The sequence below is a fragment of the Micropterus salmoides genome, unplaced genomic scaffold (assembly GCF_014851395.1).
Source record: "Micropterus salmoides isolate LMB-PRFRI ecotype aquatic unplaced genomic scaffold, ASM1485139v1 Ms_hic_scaffold_15, whole genome shotgun sequence".
Classification (NCBI taxonomy): domain Eukaryota; kingdom Metazoa; phylum Chordata; class Actinopteri; order Centrarchiformes; family Centrarchidae; genus Micropterus; species Micropterus salmoides.
In genome coordinates this window covers 19,949,508-19,975,732 of record NW_024040596.1, presented here as the reverse complement: position 1 = coordinate 19,975,732, position 26,225 = coordinate 19,949,508, and the positions used below count along the sequence as shown (strand labels likewise).

The following is a 26,225-nucleotide window of genomic DNA, read 5'->3' as shown; positions in this document are numbered from 1 at the left end:
TTACACTTGTTCTGTTGTTGTTTTGACTGTTTCTGTTTTCATCTGTAATCACAAACCTGTATAGTTGGAATAAACGGGCCCAGTAGGTTTTTCTATATTGTATTATATGACAAATGCCAACTGGACAACATTTGGTTGCTGTCCTGACTCTTGACCTCTTGTCTTACTTGGTTTTCATAACAAGATGAGGATTAGAGGTTGGTAACTGAAACAGAGACTCAATGTCTGTGTTGTAAATGAGTTCATTTATTCCCTTTTATGTATTAAGTTTTACTTGGCTCCTGTTCTGCAAACCATTTGTTCTGTCACTGTTATTAATTCTATTTTTGACCGGAGGAGCCAACATTTTTCCTCTTGGGCCAAAAGGCCTCATTTGGAAATGCCTGTACAGAACATTAGTGTTCTTTCCAGTATAATCTTTTCAGAGGGTTACACGGGCAGCTTAGGTGTATTTATTGTCTCAGTCTCTCAGAGACCCTCACAGTTTGACTCTGAGTAATCCCCTTCACTTATATATGGCTGTGTGCTGCAGCCATTTGGCGTTCACAACATTCACAGCCAGTGGCCAGTTTATTAGGTACACCTAGCTAAAACTAATACAGTGTAATACATCAGTCCTGCAATAAATCTTACTTTCATGAGGGCTATAATGTTCACACTGTTTTAGAGAGGTGCTGATTCAACTTCATGATCATCTGCAGTTTGGTGCTGTTGAATTATATTCTCACGTGTTGCTATTATTTTGTCCACCCCATTTATATCAGTGAAGGTAGGCTAGATAACATACATCTCTCAGTATAATGCAATAATGTTCAACAGCGCCCAACTACATCCTCCAAAGAGATACTACAGTTGAACCAACAGCTCTCCAAAACAGATGTATTAGACAACATTAGTTTTAGTTAGGTGTACCTAATAAAATGGCAAATTAGTGTATATTACCAAATGTTTATGGATCGCGAGCCTCGTCCACTGTCTGTACACAGACAGCCAATTAGAAACAGAGGACACACTTCACTTAGCATCAGTGAAATCTCTCACCAGGAATGTACATATACAATGAGTGAATAGTACGACTAAAACCACTGCCCTCTAGGCCTACTTGGCTCCCTAAGGGAGCATACAGACTTGCTCAGCCAACTGCTGCGGCCAGGTGCCTGCACCATGAAGAGGGCCATTAGGCCAATCAATTTAGTTCTTCCAAGCATTTAAGAGATTGATGTATTTAAGGATTTTATTTGTGAATTCTCACCCTAACACAGAGAAACTTTTTGAAACTGCCTCAAATTGCTGGAAGTGTTTTATATTAAATCTCTGGTTTAAAAATGCGTTGTAAATATTGGTCTTTTTAGCCATATTAGAGACTTGGCTCTAGGGATGGTAGTGTCTGTTGGTCCACCACTTTGGTCCAGATTGATGGCCAGGATTGCCATTAAATTTGGTTCAAACATTCATGGTCCACAGAGGATAAATCACCATGACTTTGGGGATCCCTTGACCTCTAGTGCCACCAGCAAGTCAAAATGAAATATCAATATCTACTAGATGGATTGGGACATTTTGAACAGATATCCATGGTTCTTGGACCATATGTTCTTATATCTTTGGTGATTCCCTGACTCTTTTCTCTAGTGCCACCATGAGGATGATATGAGGTGGTGGTTTGGAGTGAAATATATCAACTATTTGTTGGATTGCCATCACATTTTGGTCCCCAGAGAAAGTATCCTTTTTGTGATTTCCTGGTTTTTCACCTTGCACTACCATCAGGTCAAAATTTCAATTTGTCTAAAAACCTGCAAAACCAATGACATTTTGCTGCCTCAAGTGTACTGTATATTTAGTGCTAATTAGCAAATGTTAGCATGTTAACACTTAACTAAGGTGGTGAACATGTTAAGCATTATATGAGCTTAATTTCAGTATGTTAGCATGCTAATGTTGTTGGTAACATCATATAAAGCCTATTTTGAGTAACATAATGTCCTAAATACATCATCTTTACACCACGGATAATAAGGATAATGATGTGATGTAATATTAATTTATTGTCAATATTTATTTATGTCAATTTAATTACTTAACCTTTAGTTTGTTGCTTGTAATGCAGCTACCTAAAGATCAGAAGAGGAAGGTTTCCCTTTTAAAAACAGGATAAACACCACAAGAAGACTTTGGGGTTAAAGGTCGACTCCAGATTAAGCCCATGACTCTCACTGCAGTCAATGTATACATACTGATATTTCCGTTGCCAGTTAGCATCAATTACTGGAAAGGAGCTTCTTTTTACATTATAATAAATTGTCTAAAGTGATGAAATTCTTTAACTAGCTAACTGTCAAACAGCGCTTCTGTTATATGATTGTGTTGTCTTTGGATTGATATGTGTTTTTTTTCCCATTTAGAGCAGCAGATGTATGATGACCATTGTGATATTCGATGTGTTTAATACCATTTGCCTGATTGGGTGCTTTAACAGTTAAAGGGACTGTCCTTCAACTGGAGGACCAGGATTAAGTCTTTTTTTTTACTGGCAAACATTTGCTTTGCTGATTTTTTGCAGCAGAAAACATTAAATCAAACAAGAATTAGTAAACTACTACTGATGCATCTCTCTGCTTGCTGCTGATTCTGTGGCCTTTGTTGCCTCCTCTCTGTCCATGTTTCCTCCAGACTAAGCGCCCGCCCTTCCCAGTATTGCTCCAGTAACTTCTTGGCGAGCTCTTCTAAAAAGCTTAGCGTAAACAGGATTAGAGAGCATTAAAAAATCCCCTTCCCTCCAAGGGCCATCTGCCTATCTACCTGAGCCAGGAGCTGTCCTCTCAGCACCATGGGACACACCTCTCTTTAGCTGCGGGACAGCAGGAAACCAGTGTGCCATAGTGTCTTCAAATGATTTATGTGCAGGCTTCTGTTATTTTTCTGTGTCTGGAGACTTCTGAACTATGCAAACTTGTAGGAAGCTGTTCACTGTGCTTGTACATGACTTGAGAGGAAGTACATACCTACTTGATCCTTTTCCAAGTCCACGGATTTAAACACAATCACGGATTTAACATGAGCATCGTATCTTGGAGATGTGTTTTCTGCTCCTTTGTATTTAGTTTCGTGGTCATATTTTTGGACATAAGGACAGGTATGTGCGATAGTTAACTTATAAGCTTCTTGCTCACTATTTGCAATGTAAGTCAAATGTTAAGTCTTAATGTGTCGTCGTTTTCTGGTGCCACAGATGCAACACTGGAAGGTTCCGCTATGGGTTACCTGAGTCTGCCTTACAGTCAGGAGCCTGTGGTGTTTCCAGCCGTCGTTCGTGTATCTGAGGTCAGGGTATCTCATGAAGGTCATCCGGCTATCTCTCGACGGAAACGGAACATCCTTTTCCCAAATGGAGTGAAACTTTGTGCACAGGAGACCGCCCAGCAGGTTGTTGCAAACCATCTGAGCTACTTCCATCTCAGAGGTAAGACTGAACATAAATAAGAGTGAGGGCACACGACCAGCAGGTAGATATGTCTGCAAAACCAAACTTTGATTGTCCTCATTCTCCCTTCCTCTCTGGTGTCCCCAGTGTGAAAGGAATGAATTGTCAAACAGGCAAGAACGTTCACCTTGGCGGCAGTCACAGCAAGGGATCCACTTGCATCAAGCAGAAGAATGTGTGGACACCAGTCACAATTATGACATTATGCCTTATGACATTTGCATTTGAGCAGACTGCACTCACTGACTTTAGTGGTATCCACTCATGCAGATGGTTTTGTTTTTATGTGGTCAGTTTTGGTAGAAACTAGTTAATTAAAGTGTTGACAACAATGTGGATAATGCAGAGTAAAAGGAGAGTAAAAGTCTAATGAAAGACATGCAGCGTCGTTTTAATACTTTTAGCACGACAAACAAAATGCCCTTCACTTTGTACTGGTGTAGCAGCAGAAACCTCACATGTGGATATCTCAAAATTTGGACACATAAAACCGAAACTGTCTGCATTGCTAGATACAGTGTAATCAGTGAAATGTAATTACAAGTAGTACTTTTACTCAAGTACTGTATTTAAGTACAATTTTGGTTTGGTGAGAAATGTACTTTTAACTCAACTTCATATATTCACAGCTACAGTTACAAGTTACTTTGTATATTATTTACATAGAAAGGTTCATTTTAACTATGGAACACTGTTATAGAATAAACTACAAAACTGTATATAAATTAGTTCGAGTTAGCTCCAACTTGACCAAATACAACAGTAAAATGCTAAAGTATTAAAGTCATAATTAACAAATAGGAATGCAGGGCTTTTGCTTTTAATGAAGTATTCTTATATTGTGGTATTGCTAATTTTATATAAGGAAAGAATCTAAATACTTATTCCACCATCGTTTTTGTGTGATTTTGGTGAATTGACTCCTCAAGAAACAGATGCAACGAAGGCTGCTAGAAGAAACATTTTGATCTTTTATTGCATGAGAAACAGAATGCGAAACTCTGTAATGTATGTGACTGGGCAGCTAGACTTGGACAAACACAGGTGTGTTGGTACAAAGAGACTCTGTCTGTCTGTGACATGGAAAGGTTGAGGTTTGTTATATAGGCTAGATTTGGAACTGGAGGTGATCAGTGGTGTCTCACAGAAAGTGTTGAAAAGGGAAGAAGACTGGAGCATATGGATGGACACCGACTTTGGATCAGTATCCAGTAAGCTGACTAATGAAAAGGAGTTCTCTGCTAATGAGTAAACCAAGTGGTCTTTGATGCCTGGAAGAAACCTTCACAAAAATTGTATTTGTATTGCAGCTTGTCTAAAACTGAAGAGTCACCCGACCTAATCTGTTTTAAAGTTGTACAAGCTTGTTTTTTTTTTTTTAAGTGGTTGGTGTCTTTCTTTCGTCTGACCAGTGTGCCAAGAGACCATATGGGAGGCATTCAAGATCTTCTGGGACCGCTTGCCAGAGCAAGAAGAGTACCAAAGCTGGATGAACAAGTGCCAGGAGGGGACAGTCACGGCACAAGATATTGGCAGCTACTTTAGCCAATCAGAGGAGCATCAGGCTCTGGTTCAAAAGGTTAGTGGATAACTAATGCTTTAATAAAAAAGTATCTACAAGCAGTAAGCACAGAACATAATTTACTGGTGGTATACGGTCGCTCATTTAACATTTTCCGCCCCTTTTTCTAGAGAATGTCACTGCCAAGTTCGAAAAGGTAAAAGAAACTCTCCACCTCTTTTTCTCAGTGCTTACCCACCATTTCAATTGTAAATCTATGATCTCATCTCTTCACTAAGTATGTGTTTTGTAAATGTGTCATTCTTACCACGATCTGTAGTGAGCCCACCAGGTCCTGGCAGCATATGTGCAGGTACGGTTGTCAAGGCTCTTCAACCTTACCTGTTCATATTCCCGCTCATCAGTTACCTCACATGACTTCAGATGTCTCATGTTCTTTTGTTTGTGTTTGATTTGTCTCCTGTTTTATTTGTGTCTCTGACTTGGATACTAATATTCAAGCTCTGCTGTATATTTGATTTGCCTCTCTCTGAGTTATAAGACAACACTGGTTATTTTATCTTGTCATTATTTTCAACAAATCCCATGAAAAGAAGGAAAACAACAATGATTTCATCATGCTAAAACGTTTTGTCGGTGTAGCCACAGTCTGATATAGCGAATGCCTTCGTGTTACTGACATCGATTAACTATTAAAAACACACAAAGGAGCTATACCCTTAATTATACCAGTATTGGTTAGTGTAGTTTTTTCTCCATTGAAGTGTAAATACTGAACTGTGTCCATGGGCATGCTCAGTGATGTCAGCTCACCAAGAAGCTGCTCTCCAAATACTGAAGCTGGAGTTGTGGAGCAATGTCAGAATAAGCTATAGTGGCCATGATCACTGAGATGTCGTAATATGTCACCCACTAAAAGAGATTGTTGCCCTTTAAGAGCAACAATTAGATTTTCTGAAATACTCTTTATTTTGGTATTTAAATCCTTCACTTAAGTAATAAGCAGCAATACTATACATTTTTGCTTAAAGGAGTAATTTGACATTTTTGGAAATACACTTTCACTTTCTTGCAGAGAGTTAGATGGAAAGATCCTTACCACTATCGTGTCTGCTGGAGCCAGCATCTGGCTAGGTTAGCTTAGCTTAGCATAAAGACTGGTAGCAGGGGGAGACAACTAGCCTGGCTCTGTCTAAAGGTAACAAAATCTAGGTGAATTTATTGACGTTCGGACAGAGCCAGGCTGCCAGTTTCATACTGTTTCCTGTCTTTATGCTAAACTAGGCTAACCAGTTGCTGAAGCTACTTATTACTTTTTACCTAACCTGAAAATGAATATGTATTTCCCAAAATGGCTAACTATGTGTTACAAATATTTTAGGACAAAAAGGAATTTCTATGACATTCAGGCAGCTATATTAGGCTTTGGCTGCAGGTAAGTTAATGATTGGTTTTGGCATGTTTAGAGAATTTGTTGATTAAAAATGAAAGAAATAAAATAACCCTAGCCATATCCTTTAAATCCTATTTGTACCTCTACCCACCGTGTGCATCACCCTTAAAAACCTGCGAGTTGTTCATCATGAAGTATTATATCAACACTGTTGAAACAATCTTCTACTGTTCCACAGCAGTCCAACACCAGGCTCACCGGAAGTTGCTGAGGCTCCTGAGCTAGGTCAGTGTCACTGCTGACTATACGGCAAAACATCATGTGATTTTGATCGCATGGTATCTCTACTGTCATAAATGTAACTATGCACAACCATTGTTTTTTCAGTGTCAGTCCATTTTCTTGTGTGTGTGTGTGTGTGTGTGTTTTCATGGACGTATTCCTACAGTAGTTCCCCGTTTTTAGCTTTCTATGAAGTATGTCAGTGAGTGTGTGTTTGGTGAGTGAGTTTGGCTGTAAAGGCCGCTTCAGCCTGAGATTTCAAAAGGACTCTGGGTCAGGAGAGTCTAATCCATATGGCCATCGGGAATCACGGCATGTGCCAAAGGTTTAAGTTCACATCCACTTGAAATAAACTAACAGTCTCTTTTTCCCCCACATGAACTCAACCCCCTAGAAGACATAGCTAAAGAAGAAAAGGTAGAGGAGGAAGCAGCTGCCATCATCCCAGAGGTGGAGGAGAGTCTAGTAAGTGCCCACACAGATTGTTTACCAATTGGCTTTTCAAATATCTTACTAATGTGCACACTTGACTGCTATATAACTGTGTCTCTTTCTTATGGCACAGCTGGACAATGACATTGCCGTGCAGCCTCCCACGCCCACTGTGCTGGAGCAGGTGGTGGAGCTGAGCATCCTCCTGACTGGAGAGATGTACAGTGACAACCTGGGCGATCCAGCCAGCCTCCATTACCAAACCCTCAGCAGACAGCTTGCTGAAAAGGTCCGTCTCTGGCTCCAACTCCTTCTGTCTGTCTCTCTTTATGACTCCCCATAGAGCTACTGTATCTTGGCCCCAGACTGGACTCACTATATCTCCTGGTTTATGGTCTGTGATGGATGCATTGTTAGTTTTCATAACACGCACTTTAACAGCAGAAGTAGTTAAACCCAAAACAGTTAGGCAGGAGTTCAAGAACACAGGTTTTATGGTACGCATTTGGTTTTGGTGAAATAACTATCTGCTGGAAATTTCGCTTTATGACTTGTCTTGGGAATAGATAAACTTTTGCACATGCACACATATGCTCAGGTACTCTCCTTTGGAAGCGACTTCAGTGGTTTTACAGGTACTCGGAAAATTCAGTAAATTAGTTTAGATTTTTCCCAGGCAGCCAGCTCGACACACAAATGTTGTAGGACACACAGACACGCACATACCTTGTAACAACATCATAAGCACATGCTTGATTTTGTGTCTACAAAGGAAGATGTTTCTCCTAATCACTGACCTGTTTTTTATTCCCGGTCTGTGGAGGAGGTGGAGAACTAAAGACTTAGAGTAACTAACTGAATGTTAGGGGGCCCTGGAGATATTTTTCTATCCTCCTCCTCTCTGATGGATTAGTGGGTCAGTGAGTCTGCAGAAGAGTATATGCATTGTTTTTTAGTAGTGTCTAGAAGCAAGGCCTTGTAGACAAATAAAAAAGTTGACCACAGTGCAGCAGTCTGCATCCCAAGGATAATGATGTGGGCCACAGCACAAAAGACTCAAGACCTTTCAACTATTTTGAACAACATGAGCTCTCTTGGAGCAATAAATCAGATTTATTTTGCCAAGTGAGTTCTTTGTAACGGCGTCAAAATAAGAAATAAACTATAGCTGAGGCTTGTTTGTAATGCCTGATCTTTTTTGTCCTTTCAGATAGAGGATGCTCTGGAGGGGCTTCCTGGATTTAAGAGTGTGTCTGTGTTGGACTTCAGGTCAGTCACTCTGCTGTTGTTAAATATTGGGTCTGGCCAAAAGAAACTGTCCTCACAATATGGCCAAAAACTACACCAACGTGTAGCATTAACACAAGTTCACTCTCCTTGTTGTATGTAGACCCCAGAAGGACACCCAAGGGTGAGTTTTCAGTTCAGGCTGTAGCAGTTTGACCTTGAATACTTCTCCCCATCCTGCCTTGTATTTAAGCCTGAGAACCCTATCAACCAACCCTTAGCTAGATCTGTGTGTGCGTGTGTGGGATCACCTTTACCCCCCACTGTGTTTACCTGTGAGCGTGGGCACGTGTCAACATGTGTCACTAGTTGCCTGTGTTAATGGTCTTAGTGTGGTCACTCACCTGTTAAGTGGGATCAGGATGAGTCCAACGGAGTGAGCAGGTGCTCTTCTATAGAGATGATTATCAGGGCTTTACGACCACGCCAATCAGCCTACAGTAGGGGAATGGAGGGAAAGATATTTTAAAATTAATTTTAAAAGACGTAAGTAAATGGAAGGAATGGAGTTAGTAGGTAGTGGTGTGGTTGTCATGCTATTGGTATTTAAATCCTTTACTTAAGTAATAAGTAGCAATACCACGCACCTTTTTACTTGAGGTAGTAGTTCGACATTTTGGGAAATACACTTTCGCATGGAGAGTTAGATGAAAAGATTGATACCGCTCTCCCATCTGTATGATAAAGATAAGGCTGCAGCCAGCACCCGGCTAGCACTGGAAACGGGGAAACAGCTAGCCTGGCTCTGTCCAAAAGCAACTAAATCTACCTACCAGCTCCTCTAAAGCATTTTAATGTTGTAGCTGGTTCGATGGAGCCAATTTGACCAATGTATAGACTATTGGGCAGTGTAATCTTAAGCTGATTACGTGTTTTGTACGTATGTTCTTGATCTGCAAAGAAACCCGTGACTACAGCCATCATATATATGTTGTGGGTTAAAGAACAATATTTGCCTGGGAAATATAGTGGAATAGAAGTAGCAGAAAATGGAAATAGTCAAGTAAAGTGCAACTACCCAAAGTTTTGTACAGTACTTGTGTAAATGTACTTAGTTACAAACTCTGCTCTTTTTGTTGTCAACCATACTTTGTAGACTACGTGGCCAAAATGGTGCAAACACATACACATTAAGTACAGTGAGAAATATATTTATACCTTCCCACACTGTGATTAATGTTGCGTGCTGCTGCTAACTGATCGCAGGGCACGAGGTAGAGCTCTCTCGGCCTGCCTCTGTATATGTGTGAAACTAAAGGGGGAAAATTTGGATCTCCTTCCAAATGTGGCCGACTGTGGGCCGGCGCGTGCTCAGCCGTCCGCCAGAAACCCAACAAACTAGGTCAGAGTGGAGGGCTCCCAGTAGTCAAATGAAGGCTGATAGATGTTTTTTTCCAGGGCCTGGAATCTCTTGTGAGGTTTCCATGTTTATTATGATGATATTGATCATTCTGCTGACTTGGCCGTTTTTGTTTTTTTTTGGCCTATACAGTTGAGCTCCTGCATACCAAGCAGGAGTAAATCACTGAAGTCATCAGTCATCTGTGAGCGATCTACAACTCTTTTAGCAGGTTTGATGTTAAATCAAGCTAATGTCTGAGCGATTTTCATCCTCTTAGAGAACCGCTCTCTCATCCAGGAGACATTATTTCATACATTCATATTGTAAATGTGTGTATAAGATGAATGTAAAATTGTGCATTTTAGGTGCCAGTGAATTAATTAGAGAAATTCCTCACCAAGTTTGGTTTAGAAAAATGAACAAGAACAACCATTAAGGTGCCCTTGAGCAAGGCACTTAATTGTTAATGTTATGTGGTGCTGCAGCAAACACAAGATGCAGGTAGAAAAAGAGTAATCAAGGGAAGATGAAAATTCTGGGACAGAACAAAGCTGGGGAATATGGCTGAAATCAGAATCACAACATAAATAAGAATTGAGATTGAATTTTTACCCTTGACCTTGGGAAAAAATGTTTCAGTAGACAAAAAAACAATCTCACAACAAACAGTCTCACCACAAGGTCCATTTAGCTTCTTGCGGAAAAATTTAAGGAGGTGTACTTATATTTCACAGTGTACTTAACGTTTGTGTTTGCACAATTATGACCCTACAGTAAATAAAATTTTAAACTTGATATATATGTAAAAAATTTACATAAATGCCAAATGTATGCAAATGTACAAATAAAAGAATAAAATCGATGTTCAATGCAGTTACTCTGTTTCAATGATCCAGTGCTTTACACCAAACAAAACTGTTCACACATAAAACAAAAACCTTAAATTGTTAATTTAGGCAACACAATTTTTTAAAATGAGATCACAATATAATTACAATGAGTGACCACTTTTATAAGGTACACCTGTAAAAACTAATACAATCCAGTAAAGCAGCTCAGCCATAAATTCAACCTTTGCAAAGATTGTTTCGTTTTAATTGCTTTTGTCAGATAGGTATTAATTTAATTACATTGTTATTATTGAGGTTGTACTTTGCAGTGATTTTGTACTGGGCTGCATTATATTGAAATGTATTTCAAAATTTCCTCCATCCTCATTTTTGTCTTACTATAATGCAATATGCTGCAAACAATATAATCTAACCTAAATATAGAATTTGTGGCAGATTTGTTGTATTGCATTGAGTATGTGGATAGGATGTAACTACTACAAATTTGTGTCTTCAGTCTGGGTGGCGTGGTGGTGGACTATGCTGTCACAGTGCTGGTGGATGGAACAGGGGTGAGCAATGAACAGCTGGACTATCTGACCCTGCAGTCAAACCTGGTGGAAAACTCATACCGTGAGGTCATGGAGCGCCCTACATTGGTCTACACCATCAGTGAGGTCAAAAACTTAATCACTGAAGCCCTGCATAATGACGAGAGGGAGAGTGGTAAGACAATACAGTGCAAAGATTTTCCCTGCAATGTAACAGAACACACACCTCCAAACGCAAACCTCCAAATGTCATATCAAATAGAGACACAGTGGATTCAGCATTGATATTACAACAAACCCTACACCGCTAGAGAAAACATTCCAGGATTTTAATAGTCTCATCTGTTTCTTATTTGTCTGCTCTTTCTGTCAAAGAGGACAGACATATATTCCTAAGAAGTTTGAGCTCAAAAGTGGGCCATTTTTTCAACAAATAACAGTCATCAGTTATAGTAACTGTGTATTTATTCTGTGTTACAGTTAAATCCTTGTCATTAAAAGGTCTGCAAAAGAGAACTGAGCAAAAAGGAAGTTTGAAATCTGAGCACTCAGTTTGTTTTTTTGCTTAAATAAAGTCCTTTATTTTGGCGTACATCCGCTGGATCTTTCAGATTTGGCATTGGACCATAACATTGTGGGATAGTTAAAAATACGGATAAAGATTCATGCAGCAGAACCAACGATATCAGCTTTTTTATTCCATCCATTCTTCCTTCATGTTAAAACCTGGTGCCTAAATTAACCACAATGCAACTCAACATCTGACTGTTTGGTCAGAGATACAAAAGTAACACATAAACTCAAATGCTCACATAGGCAAGATCTAAACCATGGTATCTGTTAGATTTAGCCAGCCAGTAAGTAGGTTAACTACCTACTACTTCTGACCAGGGCCCTCCTCCTGAAATTTGAAGAAAATGAAGAGTCTGATAATGTCAATAGCATCTCCTTCTCCTGTAAGATTTCTCCTTGCTCATGTTTTCTGCTTGTCATTAGTTTACTGTGTTAGCGAGCTCCCCTTGAGATAGATGCCATTTGATGCTCACATTAACTATAGGCTTGGACATGTGAAATGATCCCTAAACACTCTCATATGGCCCACATGTGTGACTGGGGAGCTTAAAGGCACGGCTTTGCTTTGTTTTTCTGCTTTGGTGGTGATGCAGTAATAGCCTTGGCCCACAGCAGCCGTTATTCACTCCAGATTTCAGCACTGATTTGTAGATATTTACCCCTGAAGGTAATGCCGTCAAAATGAAGGCTGTCAAGTGCTGAAATTGTAACAGTTAAAATGATTCTGTAGATTCCTGAAGGCATGATTATTTTAGCTCTTTGGCACATTTGCCTTTAGTGTGTCAGTTTGTATTTATATTTGTTTCTCCACTGGTTCCACAGTGTCTGAGGACCCCGAGTTTGTCAATGCTGCAGAAGAAGCGGCGGTGAGTAACAAGTTACCTCCACAAGTATCATGGTAACAATCTATCTGCGGGCTATCCAGGTGCTTTGAACTCTGCTAAGCCGATAAATCACTTTTGTTTAAGGAAGCTGACAGTTGTAGTATGACTGATGTGGCGATAACCTGTAACTGACTTGTGATGTTATCCAGACTACACCAGTGCAGGTAGGGATGAGCTCACCAGCGAGGATGAAGTGAGGCTTTGAGGATTAGTTTTGGCTCTTGCTGCAATAATCCACTGCTATTCTGGGGCAAAGGCCACAGTACACCACACTGCGGCGAGGAAAGAGAGACAACACATTTGAGTTTATTCAGACAAGTATTACCATCTAAAGTCTGTCTTTATTTGTGCTGTGTTGTGGTTGTCTGTGCTCTTTGATGGTAATCAGAGTTTGGGTTGCATTAAATGTGTCTGCTGGTTCACTTTGTAGCTCAGCTTGCTAAGTGATTAATTTGACTCATTATATGAAGAGTTTGGCAAACTTCACATCAGTAATTGATTTACAGGCAAGAGTACAGAGCTACTGTGCCACCAAAGCACTTTGCTGCCCTGGTTTGGATTTAGAATGTTTTAGATACAGCTACAGCTGCTGTCCTTTTCAAGCTTTCATTGAGTTGATATTAGACGTACGGAGCCTGCAGGATGCCACTAAAGTAAGACTTCTACAGTTCAGTCAGTACATTAATACGTTTAGAAAGCTATCATGCATTTTTTAATAAAATTAAATTTTTCACGATTCATAAAATAAAGTTTATTTTCTGCCCTCGCTATGCATGTAGGTGTATACTATACTTCCAATAAAGGTTAAAGACAGCGCATTGCCTTTACAGTTTTTACTGGAAACAATTGTGAAACTGTGAACACAGTAGGCTACTGGACAATAAATTCAATGGCAGTGTTTGCAAAACCAAGTTAGATAAACAAGAGTTGGACCAAACGTATTGAAAAAAGGTGTTTGTACAGCAACATGGAAAGTGGATATAGAGGAGCTGTGAAATTGGTTGCATCGTGCTTCGTGTCTAGAATAAACAAATAATCATCAATGAAAGATCAAGATTAAGTCCTCATAGAAGGCACAGCACACTAATTAATCTGGTAAACACACACATAAAGTAGAACTAGTAAAACTGAAGAAGAGTGAAATTTATCCCCACAGCAATTCAACAGATCTTTGAATGTTGCGTTAGCAACATGAGCCTTAGACAGTTAGCATAGTAGCTAGCTTGGTTAGCAGTAAATTGATTGTAGAAAAACTCAATTCTGCTAAACCACATAGTACGTATGCACCATTAGGACATTTGGAGAGTAGATATGTAATAATGTCAGTTAGACAGCAACTACTTTGGAACTGTGCCAACAACAGAATGCTCAACAGAAACCAACTGCTGGTGGCATAGTAAAAAAAAAGCCTATTTCTAATTCAGTTGCCTGTATTTAGAAGCAGCAGGAGCGCTGATTGACCTGACCTGTAAACACAAAAAGGCTGGCCAATCAAAGCTCCTGTTGCATGGCACACTCCAGTGAAATGGTGCCAAAAGCTGTAGATAATAGACCTGTTTGTGATGCAGATTAAGGCTGCCGAAGAGCCACCAGAGGTCATGATCTTAGAAGGGGACACTGAAGATGTCAACATAAATGACGTCCTTCCCGAGCCCTCTGAAACCAACACAGTGGCGACAGAAGAACATGACGTCATTATTCTGGAGGACAGTGCAGTTATGTCTCTTGCTCCTGTCCTGACGACTAGTGCACCCGAAGCTGGCAGTGAGTGTTGTCCTAAACACAAGCATGCATTCACACAAGCAATTTATCTCCCATATAGTGCCTTTTCTTCTTCACATCCACCTTTTCTATTATTATGTTCCTTTTTTTGTGTCAGTTTACATGAATATTTACAGAGGTAGCACCATTTATAAAAGCTACTACTTTATGTTTGCACTGAAGTTACTTCTTAGGAAAGTCAAGGATGATGTGAGTTGAGTTTCTTATCTTCTTTGTTTTTCCAGGCATTGAGGAGGAGGGTCTGTTGCTGGAGGATACTGTACAGACTCTTGCTACAGACCCCCCCCTACCAGAGGAGCTCCCAGCTGAGCTTACCTCCCCTGAGCTGCCAGATGATGCCACACTGCCTGAACCACCTGTGGAGGTCGAGGCCTCTGGTTCAGGCACAGACGACCTGGGGGTCGTGCTCCAACCACCTACACCCGCAGCAGCAGAAGAAGAAGAAGTGTCTCTTGAGGAGACTGGTTCAGAAGATAGGCTGATAATAACAGATGTCACCATACATGCCAATTCCATCCCTGAACCTGAAACACAGGAAGTTGAGGCTGCTGCAGTGGAAGAAGAACCTACCACTGCAACTCTGGAAGAGGAACATCTGGATGAGGTTGTTGTAGATGAAGTACAGATTCAAGAGGAGCTCGAGATCTCCACAATCGCAACTGAGACCACAGAAGAAAAAGGCCTACCTGCCCCAGTCCCACCTCCTGATGCTGTAGATATAGCGAGTGAAGTATCAGAGCCAGAGGCAGCAGAAAAGGGTCCTGTTGGTGAAGAGCTGGTGGAGGGCGCAGAAGAAGAGTCCAACCTTACAGGTGTTCCATCTGCAGATAAGGAAGTTAACCCCGAAGAGCCTGCAGAAGACGGAGACATTAACGTGGTGTTGACCTATCCAGAGGAACCCATATTGAAGAGGGTGGCATGGAGGAAGTAACAGAGAGTGAGGGACTAGAGGTAAAGGAAAGTCCACCAGAAATCCCAGCAGTGGAGGAAGAGGCCCCAGATGCTCCAGAGATTTCTACAGAGGATCTTACAGAGGATGAGATCTTACTGGTCAACAACGACGGGGAACCAGAGCCTCCAGCGACAGATTTCCTGACCCCTGCCCAACCGACCGCCCTCTCTCCAGAGAGGGAGTCGCCTTTCACCCGCATCTCTGATGCTGACCCTGTCTCTGAAGGGCAACCTGACATCATCATCCCTTCAGTGGTGGAGGTAACAGAAAATAATTTATGTTAATGTTGCAAAGTCAAATGGAATTTTAATTCTCTCAGGAAATATAATGATTCAGCAGCTAATGTGCAGAAATTTAAAAACAGCATAAAAAGATTTTTTGCACAAATTTATGGATGCTGCGTCTGTCAACTTCGGTGGTGCTCTGCCTGTTGGAGCATGTAATATCAAACGTTAACGTAGCATTGGTTATGTACTGTGATTTAAGCTGCCTTTCACATTCAGCATGTGGAAGAACCTAATGTGCAGTCTTCCACACGAAAAGTGGAAGCTAGTTCGCCTAACTTACTACTGTTAGCACTGATTCCAACTAGATGTTACTTTTCGTTTATGTTATTTTTAAACACCTGTTGAGTGATCTGCATCTCAGTGCTGTGTTTGTCCTACATTACACAAAGGAGGGGCTTTATTTTTCTGTCACTGGTCCTGATGGTGAGGGCAAATGACCATAGTGTAAAAAGTCACAGCAACAAGAGGCCCGATAACCTCATCTTATGTTATCCTAGATTAGACTCAACTTGTATGGAGTACTCAAATCACAGATGAGGCTAACAACGGCCCCTAGCTGGCTGATGGCCAATTGCAACTGAAATGGTATTATATGTATTAACAATTTTTTGTTCATGCCTACACATGTATGATACATACATGTAGGGTGCACTATCTCTGAGAGAAGAACAATTCTTCTTTTTGTTAATTGCAATTTTGACCACATAATACACAAGTCAAAATAAGCAACAAGGATATATACTGATTTATTACCAAACATTTTGACAGGAACAGGAATCAGGCAATATCCAAAATCCAAACTAAAAACAAAACTAGGCACAGGAGAAGGCAGGCACGCTTGACAAATAACAAAAGACAACCTTGACAAATGACAAGGGAACAACACTGACTTAAATTTAGTCAGTGACAGACACAGGTGGAACCCAGGAGAGCGAAACACTCAAACAGATGCTAAAAAACAAGGGCAGGCAGTGATCTGGTCTGAAATGAAACGAGAGGAGAGGTGAGTCACAAAGTAAAACAGGAAACACAGAACAAATGAATGAACGAATAACACAGGACAAAACAACAAAGAAAACAAGAAGAAAAGAGACAGGAAGTGAACGAAAACACACACAAGAGGAAGGGTTTATTAAAATAAAACAGGGAATAACAACACTGATAAAAAGTCTCACCTCAAATCAATCATCAGTCCACTTTTTGTCCTCCAGATCCAGACCCCTAACGAAGGCATGGATGATGCCACCATTGGGGACCAGGACTATGACGTGATTCATTATAGTTATGATTTGATTAACCACACAGAGGACGGCAGCACTAGCTTTCCATTTGTTGTGACACACGGCACAGACCAAGCCAGTATCGCCATGCCTGTGAACCCTGGACGAGCACTGATGGTGTTCTTCAGCCTGAGGGTGACCAACATGATCTTCTCCGATGACCTCTTTAACAAGAGCTCCCCAGAATACAAAGCTTTGGAGCAACGCTTCATAGAGCTGGTAAACCTCTCACGTTTAATGCGCTTGTGATTATCAGTATTCCCACTGTTGTGGCCTAGCCACTGGTTTGTAACATCAAACTGTATATTTTTCAAAATCTTCCCAGCTTGTGCCCTACCTGCAGTCCAACCTTACCAACTTTGAGAACCTGGAGATCCTGAACTTCAGGAACGGGAGCATTGTGGTCAACAGCCGGATGAAATTTGGCAAGCCTGTGCCGCAAAGTGTCACCACCACTGTCTATCTGATCCTGGAGGACTTCTGTAACACAGCTTACCAGACCATGAACCTGGCCATCGATAAGTACTCACTGGACGTTGAGTCGGGTGGGTTCTCACTGATGTACACTGCAGTTTTTTTACGAGTGCTTTGATCATGACAATAACTGTGATAGCATCAAATGTTTGAAGCTTATGTCAGATGTTGCTTAAAGGAATTATTAGACATTTTGCTTTCTTGCTGAGAGTTACATTACAGGGTCGATACCACTCTCACATCTGTACGATAAATAGGAGCCAGTAGACGCTTAGCTCAGCATAAACACTAACAGCTAGCCTGACTTTGTCCAAAGAAGAACAAAATCTGCCGACCAGCACCTATAAAGCTCTGGAGGAAGTCACTGCGCCTGGCCAAGAAATAGTACTGTCCCTAACCTCCTGTAAAAGCACTAATAAAACAAACAAGATATAATGTGTTAATTAGCTTTAGAGGTGCTGGTAGGTTACTGGTTACTGGTTGGGGTCTAGCTGTAGCCCCCTGTTTTGAGTCTTTATGCTAAACTAAGGTTACTGGCTGGTGGCTCCAGCTTTATATTGAAAGTACAGATATGAGAGTGGCTTCATTCTTCTCATCTCACTCTCATGAAGAAAGTGTATTTCTTCATGAGAGTTGTTTTTAAGATAACTGCATCCAGTTAGTATTGAAGAACGTATTAGTGTATGAATAGGCAAGCAGGTGTTGAATCCCTGTCGTGAGGTGAATGTCACAGTCAGCTGGGATGAGATAATTAGGGCTTCCCTGGCCAACAGCCAAATTAACATATATCATTAGCTGCACTTTGACTTACTGTTTGCAGCTTTGGTTTTACACAGTGTGTGTGTGTGTGTGTGTGTGTGTTATAATGTCTTTATTCTTATAATGTGATTGAATGACCCAGCATGACCTATTCTGCACACTTTTTATTTCCTCAGGAGAACAGTCAGTTTGTACTTGGCCATTTTGATATCAATGATTCATGCTTGTGTTTAGAAACATAACTAAACTGTCAAAATCTGTCACAGCCAACATATAGTAAAATGCTGTATCCCTGCATGCACTTCGGCTTTTAGAAATGGAGGAAGAATAGCCTTCATCTAAAATCATTATTGTTATTACTATTATTTTTAACATATCTGAAGTGTTTATAATCTTGTGCATAACATTAGAATATTATTTTGTTGAATTTGTTGAATTTTTAGTTTATTTTTGGTCTAATTTGAAAGAATAGTTCAACATTTTGAGAAATACACTTATTTGGTTTCTAAATTTACTTGCTTTGCATAAGGACTGGAAACAGCTAGCATGGATTTGTCCAAAAGTAAGAAATAAGACTACCAGAAATTAACATATTATTTCTCATTTGTTTTATCTATACAAAACCCTAAGAGTAAAAACACAATATACTGAGCTTTAGGTGTTATTAGGTGGATTTAGTTAGCTTCTGACAGAGCCAGGCTAGCTGTTTATCCAGTCTGTGTGCTAAGCTAAGCTTACCAGCTGCTGGCTGTAGTTTCATATTTATCATACAGACGTGAGGTGGTCTCAACCTTCTAATCGACCCCTCAGCAAGTGAGCGCATACCCTCCCTTTTTTAAAATGGCCTTCATGTCATTTAGTAATGAAATGTAGGCATGCTGATAATAATACCACTTCTGGTTCTTTCATTTCCAGGGGACAAGGCAGACCCCTGTAAGTTCCAGGCCTGTAACGAGTATGCAGAGTGTAAAGTGAACAAGTGGTCAGGGGAGGCGGAGTGTGTCTGTAATGCTGGCTACTTCAGTGTGGACAGCCTGCCTTGTCAGAGTATCTGTGACCTGCAGACCGACTTTTGCCTCAATGACGGAAAATGTGACATCATCCCCGGCCAGGGAGCCATCTGCAGGTGGGTGGGGATTAGGGGAAGTGATCTTTATGCTTGTGGCAAGGAGTGTCTGAGTTTGCAGGTTTGAGAGGCCAGTGCTTCATCACAGAAAACTAAACAGCTTTTCAAATACATTGTTAGAGTTCAAGCAGGAGGCCAGATTTTTAGCTTCTAGTTTTCTAGTTTGTTTGTGTTACTTGATGTAGAGATGAGAGATGTCCAATGTACTCATTTGTTAAATGGCATTTTTGAAATTTGGTCCTCATACTTTGGAGGTAAAAATGTCTTCTACATGAAATAAATATTTTGTTTTGCACCTTAGTTGGCTACAAACACCAATTAACTTTGGCCTAGATCAATTTAAAGCAAATCAGCTTCTCAACTCTGAGTCAATTTTGAATCAGCACTCCAACCTTTGGCAGTTTACCATAGTTTTTAATTGTGCCTTCTGGCAGTAAATTTACTGTACATAAATTAAAACAATGATTACCGTTTGTGGATAAATGCTAAGATTTTATTAACATTGTGGTAAATTTTTTCAGCTCCAGGATGCATATTATCACATTTTTGTCCAGTGAAATATTTTTAATTATGTGGTGTTACAGCCCTGTTCTCTAACAGGCCTTACAAAAATGTTGCTGTATGTGTTTCTGTAAGCGTTTATATCTAAACATGATTGTGCATGTGTTGCCATGACCAAACAGACATTTGAATCAGTTAATGTGTGTAAGATGCGTAAGATGATATGCCAATAAACCAAATCAGTGACAGAAACATGTCCTCTGTGGTGCACATTAAAATGAATGATTCAAAACAGACAGAATAGAGAGTGTCTGCCAAGATGAGGGCTAACCTTTGTTTCACACCCACCACCACATCATAAAACATGCAGGCAGCTCCAGATGCTGTTGGACTGTTGTTTACTTCACGCCATCAAGTATTGCATTGCTCCATGGAGACTATTCCACTTATTCCAAAACAAGGCATTAATGATTTAATGACACATACAGAGCCTTATAATTGTAGTCATGTTAAGAACTATGTCAAGACAAAATACGAACATGGCTGAGGATTCAGTCATTAATTTTTACATCCTTTTAATCATTCAAAACAGAATAAATGTATGTTCTGTAACATTTTGTTCGTCTGCTGTTCCCTGAATGCTTAGAGATTTAGTTTAACAATGTCTATTTTGGGTCATTGTACCAAATTACTGATCCAATTATTTTACAACATTGCTGACAAATCTTGCACCGTCATTTCAGGTGCCGCGTTGGGGAGAACTGGTGGTACAGAGGAGAGCACTGTGAGGAGTATGTATCGGAGCCACTGGTGGTCGGCATTGCGATTGCCTCCGTGGCTGGATTCCTGTTGGTGGCCTCGGGAGTCATCTTCTTCCTCGCCAGGACGTTACGGGATCAGTATGACAAGGATGAGTCCGAGGACCCCATACGGTGAGGAAAACAACTCATACCATATGGTCAAACTTTTCAGCATTTACCCTTGATAATGTGAGAGAAAAACAAATTATATCTAGCATCTAATCCATACCATGCCACTTTTTTTAACTGCACAGAGAACACAACAGAAAGCTTTATTTGAGGAGCATATGAGTATATTTCAACATGAGGGATGGAGGGCGTGACTTTAATCTGCCATATACTATACATTATTCATTCTCACTGTCTCTTTCCATAGTTTTTAGATATAGATATAGTTATCAGTGAGTGACACAGTGGTGAATAAAAAGGAGTGTAATTGGGCTGACATTTCTCTTCTTTTCACTCTGGAGAACCTGCTTCCATCTTTATAAACTTGTCTTGTGTGACCATTCTTTGTAAAGACCTACTGTATTTTAACTTCCAGTGGGGATCTTAAGTGTTTCCAAAGATAACAAATATGTCACGGTGTGTACAAAAATAATGCACAAGAGACTCATTATATTTCTATATAAAAACCCATGTTGTTTGAATAAAGTGCAATTAAGTTGTGAAACAAGGAGAAACAGAAAATATATATATGGGATCCTGACTCTGACACACTGTATACGTATATGATACGGATCAAGCTTAAGGGAAAAATCCAGACTTTATTGAGTTAATATCCTATATACATAAAACCTGCATCCAGCTGTTCAGTAAAATGAACAGTATATGATGAATTAACCAGTAAGTTATTTTTTATCAGCATGCTGTTTTCTGAAAATAAACAAACCTTACTTTTCCGTTTGATAGTGAACAGAAACACTTACATTTAGTGTGTTTGAAGTTTTCTCTACTCCACATAATAGTTTTTAGATTAAAGGAGCCTGGTTACTTTCTTGAGGGAACAGAATAAGTTGGGACGTCCCATGACTGTGTCCTCAGTTAGACAGCCAAAATTATCCACTGCGCTATTCTTTACTCCTCTAGGCTTACAGCAGTGTGGCCACCCCACTCCCTTTGCCAGGGTGTCTCTTTCCTCCTGTCCTGCTTTGATCCTTCCTTTACTTTTTCTCTCTTTTGTGTGTGTGTGTATGTGTCTGGCATGGTTTCCAGAGCAGCCTGTGGAGAAACCTGTGTTAACCTCAGCCAATTAACTGATCAGATATGGTGCTGATTACCAAAAAGCCTTAAACACTTAACACAATAGGCTTTCTGATAGGCAGTCTGGGGTCCGACTTAAGCAGAAACGTAAGGACTTATTAAGGTTAATCAACGCCGAAGTCTTATTCACTACAGCTCAATTTTCTTATCAGATTTCCTAGATGATGTGTTGCTTTGTTCACCACCAGCCTCTACATTCTGACTGATTTCTCTGTTTGTGTGTTGTTTCAAAGGCGAGCAGAGAGTCTCCCATCTCTGGAGAGGGCAACCAAGTACAACCCCATGTATGAGAGCGAGGCCACCACAGGTTACAGCCACTACTACCGCCGCTATCCGGAAGCTCCTGTGTACAGCAGTGCTGAGGCCTCCACTGACTTCAGCAGCGAGGAGATACGACACATCTATGAGAACAGTGAACTGACCAAGGAGGTGTGTGTGTGTGTGTGTGGGCTGCTAGCCACGGGTTGATTTTATTTATGTTTTTTGTACCCCATTATCTTTACTATCCAGCAGCAGTCATACTAAGTTGTTGCGCCATGGTACTGATAAAATCATTATTTTGTAATCATGACATTGTCTGACAAAATCAGAGTGAATGCATGTTAATGACTACAGCTGTGTTGTGTGACCAGGTATATTGACATTTAAAATAAGTGACCAGAGAGAAAGTAAGAGGCAACTAATGGTTGTCTGCTTAACTTTACTGCCACACAGCCCCCAACCCTCACTGGGCTGGATTACATCATAGTTTTGCAAAAGCTCTGGTTTTCCTTGTACACATTAAACCACCAAGCTGGCGTTTTAAGATTTATACTTTTATGCAATTTTGGAAAAAAATCTGTTTTTAGGGCAGTATTGGTCTGAAATTGAGAAAAAAGATGGGTTTTTAAATTTCACCACCTGGCTTTTGCGCCCATAAATACATTAATAGGTCGTTGTAGTAAATGCCATGTTTTGATTGAGCAGCCTGTTCAGTTTACTGTTTATCTCCCTGTGATGTAATTTTTCTTCCTGACTGATATCATGTGTTTCTGCAGGAAATCCAAGACAGGATACGCATTATTGAGCTCTACGCTAAGGACCGGCAGTTTGCAGATTTTGTACGGCAGCATCAAGCGTGAGTGCCTCTCTTGTTTTTCCTGTTATACTGTAATGAGATAAACACATGGGCCAAACAAACCAGGATATAAGGAAAAGGGGAAGTGAGATTGAGGTACAGGAGTCTGGCAAGATTGTGCTGAAAAAAAGATTAGTTTGTTAGTTGGAGGAGATGAAGAGTTCAAGCCATGCCAAACCAGTGTGGAAACAGATTTAATCAGTTTTAAATGTTCACCAGCCAGGCCTGGAGCTGATATAGTTAGACAGAAACTATTAGGAGACACAGACATTCCTTCATCTGCCAACAGTCTGCCAGTAGCAATGTGTCTGTGTGTAACAGTAGTGAGAGGTTTGAAGTCGTATCTGGCTGTAAATCGCCGCTCAATGTGCCATAGAGATCTTTCATGCCAGATAAACCTGACTTAAGTTGTGGGCATGTATTCGTGCAGTAAATAATATATCTAATTTACCTAGAAAGATGAAATCTAATGGGTTTGTGTATGTGTTTTTATGTGTTGCAGCGTCTTGGATACCCGCATAGAGAGCTCCTCTACCCAGGCATGAATCTCTCCGGTGAACAACAAGGTATTTTTTCTTCATTTGAAGACTGTGTAGCGGGATCTTAGTTTCAATTACAATTCCTCTCAAGAAAAAATACCAGCTACAGTCAGAGTAATTTAAAGCCAATAATAAATGTATTACCAATGGTCCTATACATTTTATAACCAATACCTAGACAAATAGACAGTTTTTGGAAAAGGGGACACCTTTGATGCATATGGACCAAAGGACAAAAGGGAGTTCCACTCTTGCAGTTTTGAACAAATAACAACAAATAAACTATTTATAACATGGAAAGATAATGAAATGTTCATGTTAATGCAATAATTAGCAACCCCACACTATCTAACACATTTTTAACAATTTTTAACAATAACCCATGGGTTATTTGTTTATTATTACAGTTGTGGAATAAAATATCTAAAACATTTTATTTGACGAAGGTAGCAAATTTTTTTAAATGGTTTGTATATGAGTCATGTGAATCAAGACCAATATAGACACTGACAAGTGAGAAATTATGTTGGCAAAAAACTTTGGTATGTTTAATACATGTTTTAAAAAAGCGTGCACCCTGCATACTGACACACTTTTCCTGCTGCACAGAAACCTCTGCGTTAGAAAAGCGAAGCTCCCTGACAAGACGCTCCACTTGCTCACCACAGTGTTTAGAATCTGGGCTGTTTAAGACAGCCATGCAGCACGCTGCTCTTTACTTCACCTACCAACGGCCCCTCTCTGTGTTTGCTTATGTCCCTGCCTGTGTGGGCAGAAGTTTTGACTGTTCGTCCCCCTTCCTTGGTGCCTTCTCTTGACTGGGTGAGCTGGCTGTGACATCAAGGGACATGCTTGCTGCTCATCTACTGGACGTCTTCCTTTGGGGAAAACTGGACTGCATCCTCTTACTTGAAATGTTATCAGACTCAGCCCAATCCTCTCTGCAGTAGTACTTTTGGTTAGTGTTATAATCGGTTTTGTTTAATCATGTCATACTATCTGTCCATTCATAAAGTGAAGAACTTAAAACTGTGTATACATATATATATATATATATATATATATATATATATATATATATATATATAGTGTTACTGTTAGGTGGTTTACCAGATAATATTCTTTCTTCACTCTACAAAGCTCAAATGTACTCTTTAGGCCTTCCCAGAGAGGCACTGAGAAAGCTTTTTTAGTCAATGGTGCTAACTTAATTTAAAATACTCTTTGAAATCTAGTGGTCTATATAACTAATTTTTACAATTTAAAAGCAACTCCAGTGAATAAACTGTCTATATACTACTGAAGATTAAAGGAATAGTTCAAGGAAATACACTCCCTTTCTGGCAGAGAGTTAAATGAGAAGATCGATTGAACTCTCACATCTGTCTGTTAAATATGAAGCTATAGCCAGCAGCCGTTAGTTTAGCTTGACACAAAGACTGGAAACAAGGGGAAACAGCTAGCCTGACTCTGTCTAAATCTGCCTACGTAAATATACATAGACAGACATAACGTGTTAATCAGTTAGCTTTAGAAGTGTTAGTTAGTTAGGTGGATTTCGTAAGTGCCAGGCTAGCTGTACTCTCGTGTTTCAAGTCTTAAGCTAAGCTAAATGGCTGCTTTCTGTAGCCTTATGTTTACTGTACACACATGAATGTGGAATCATTCTTTCTATCTAAATCCCTGCCAGAAAGCAAATAAGCATATTTTCAAAATGTCAAACTATTCCTTTAAGGTGACCAAATACAGTGTTATTGTATGTAATATTACTGTTCGTCAATGTAAAAGCAGTCTTTTACAATCTGAACATTGTGTAACGTCATTCCAGCTATTTTTCCTCTGGCAGGTAATATTTCTGCCTTTTTAACCACTCCATCCATCAGAAGCTTTGGTGTATGTTTGTGAATGTATGATGTGGTAGACATGAGAATGTGAAAAAAGTGGGGATGGGAGAGAAAGTCGGGGAACATGAACCCTCTATAGCTCTGGAATCCAGAAATAAGTGAAAACACGTTTCAGTGGAAAAATGAAAGTGGCCCAGGGATTTGATTAAATGTTCTGTTTTCAGATGTCATGTGTAATGCAACTGAGAGAACAATAGCACCAGGAAAAGCAAGCTGATAAACAACACGCGTTTTTTGCAGCTGCGTCTCTTGCTGACAAAAGATCAGCCATTCTTTAAAAATGATCTGCCCGATGACTTGGCCACTATCCTGCTCCTCAATCTGAAACCTTCTAACAGACTAATTCTTCTTTGATTTTCTGTTCCTCCCTGGACTTGTTGAGCTTGATCCTTGTTGTCCCTTGAGTGGACCCTCACAGCTGCAGCTAATTACGTTTATAGGTTTTCCTTAGTTGTTGACCTGTGTGAATGTCTTAGGAGGTTAGAATCGGACACATAGATCATGTCTTAGCTTCTTGTTTACATTACATGCTTCTAGAGGTCTACACAAGTGAAAAACACTGGGGAAGCAGACTCTTGTGACAGTGTCATGCCTTTTGCAATCTGCATATTCAATTTTATTTTTATATGCATGCTTTTTTGTGTGTCTGCATACAGTTTTTGTCAACGTCCTCCATCTGCTACCTGAACAAACAGCCAATCATCCCACACAGTGTTCTGTCTTGTAAATAACATTGAAGATATTATTAACAGTTGTAGGATGTAAATTATGTGTCTCTAAAATGTTTCAATATATGAATATATTCTTTTTATACTGTTAACTGTTTCACCACCATACTGTGCAGCTCTGTAAATTACTAAT

At 40.0% G+C, this 26,225-nt stretch overlaps 1 protein-coding gene across 1 annotated transcript; it reads left to right on the top strand.

The window, feature by feature from the left end:
- The first annotated feature begins 229 nt into the window (after positions 1–229).
- Positions 230–25,810, top strand: impg2a (interphotoreceptor matrix proteoglycan 2a). The gene is given in 22 exon segments (XM_038720913.1): positions 230–3,136; positions 3,233–3,463; positions 4,897–5,063; positions 5,177–5,202; positions 5,326–5,358; positions 6,638–6,684; positions 7,076–7,146; positions 7,247–7,402; positions 8,324–8,382; positions 11,090–11,298; positions 12,519–12,562; positions 14,149–14,344; positions 14,587–15,267; positions 15,270–15,574; positions 16,813–17,100; positions 17,207–17,426; positions 19,030–19,240; positions 20,485–20,673; positions 22,038–22,233; positions 22,842–22,921; positions 23,424–23,487; positions 24,070–25,810. Coding segments are annotated over 21 exon segments (3,531 nt in total). The 5' UTR covers positions 230–3,057; the 3' UTR covers positions 23,467–23,487; positions 24,070–25,810.
- Positions 25,811–26,225: the final 415 nt, after the last annotated feature.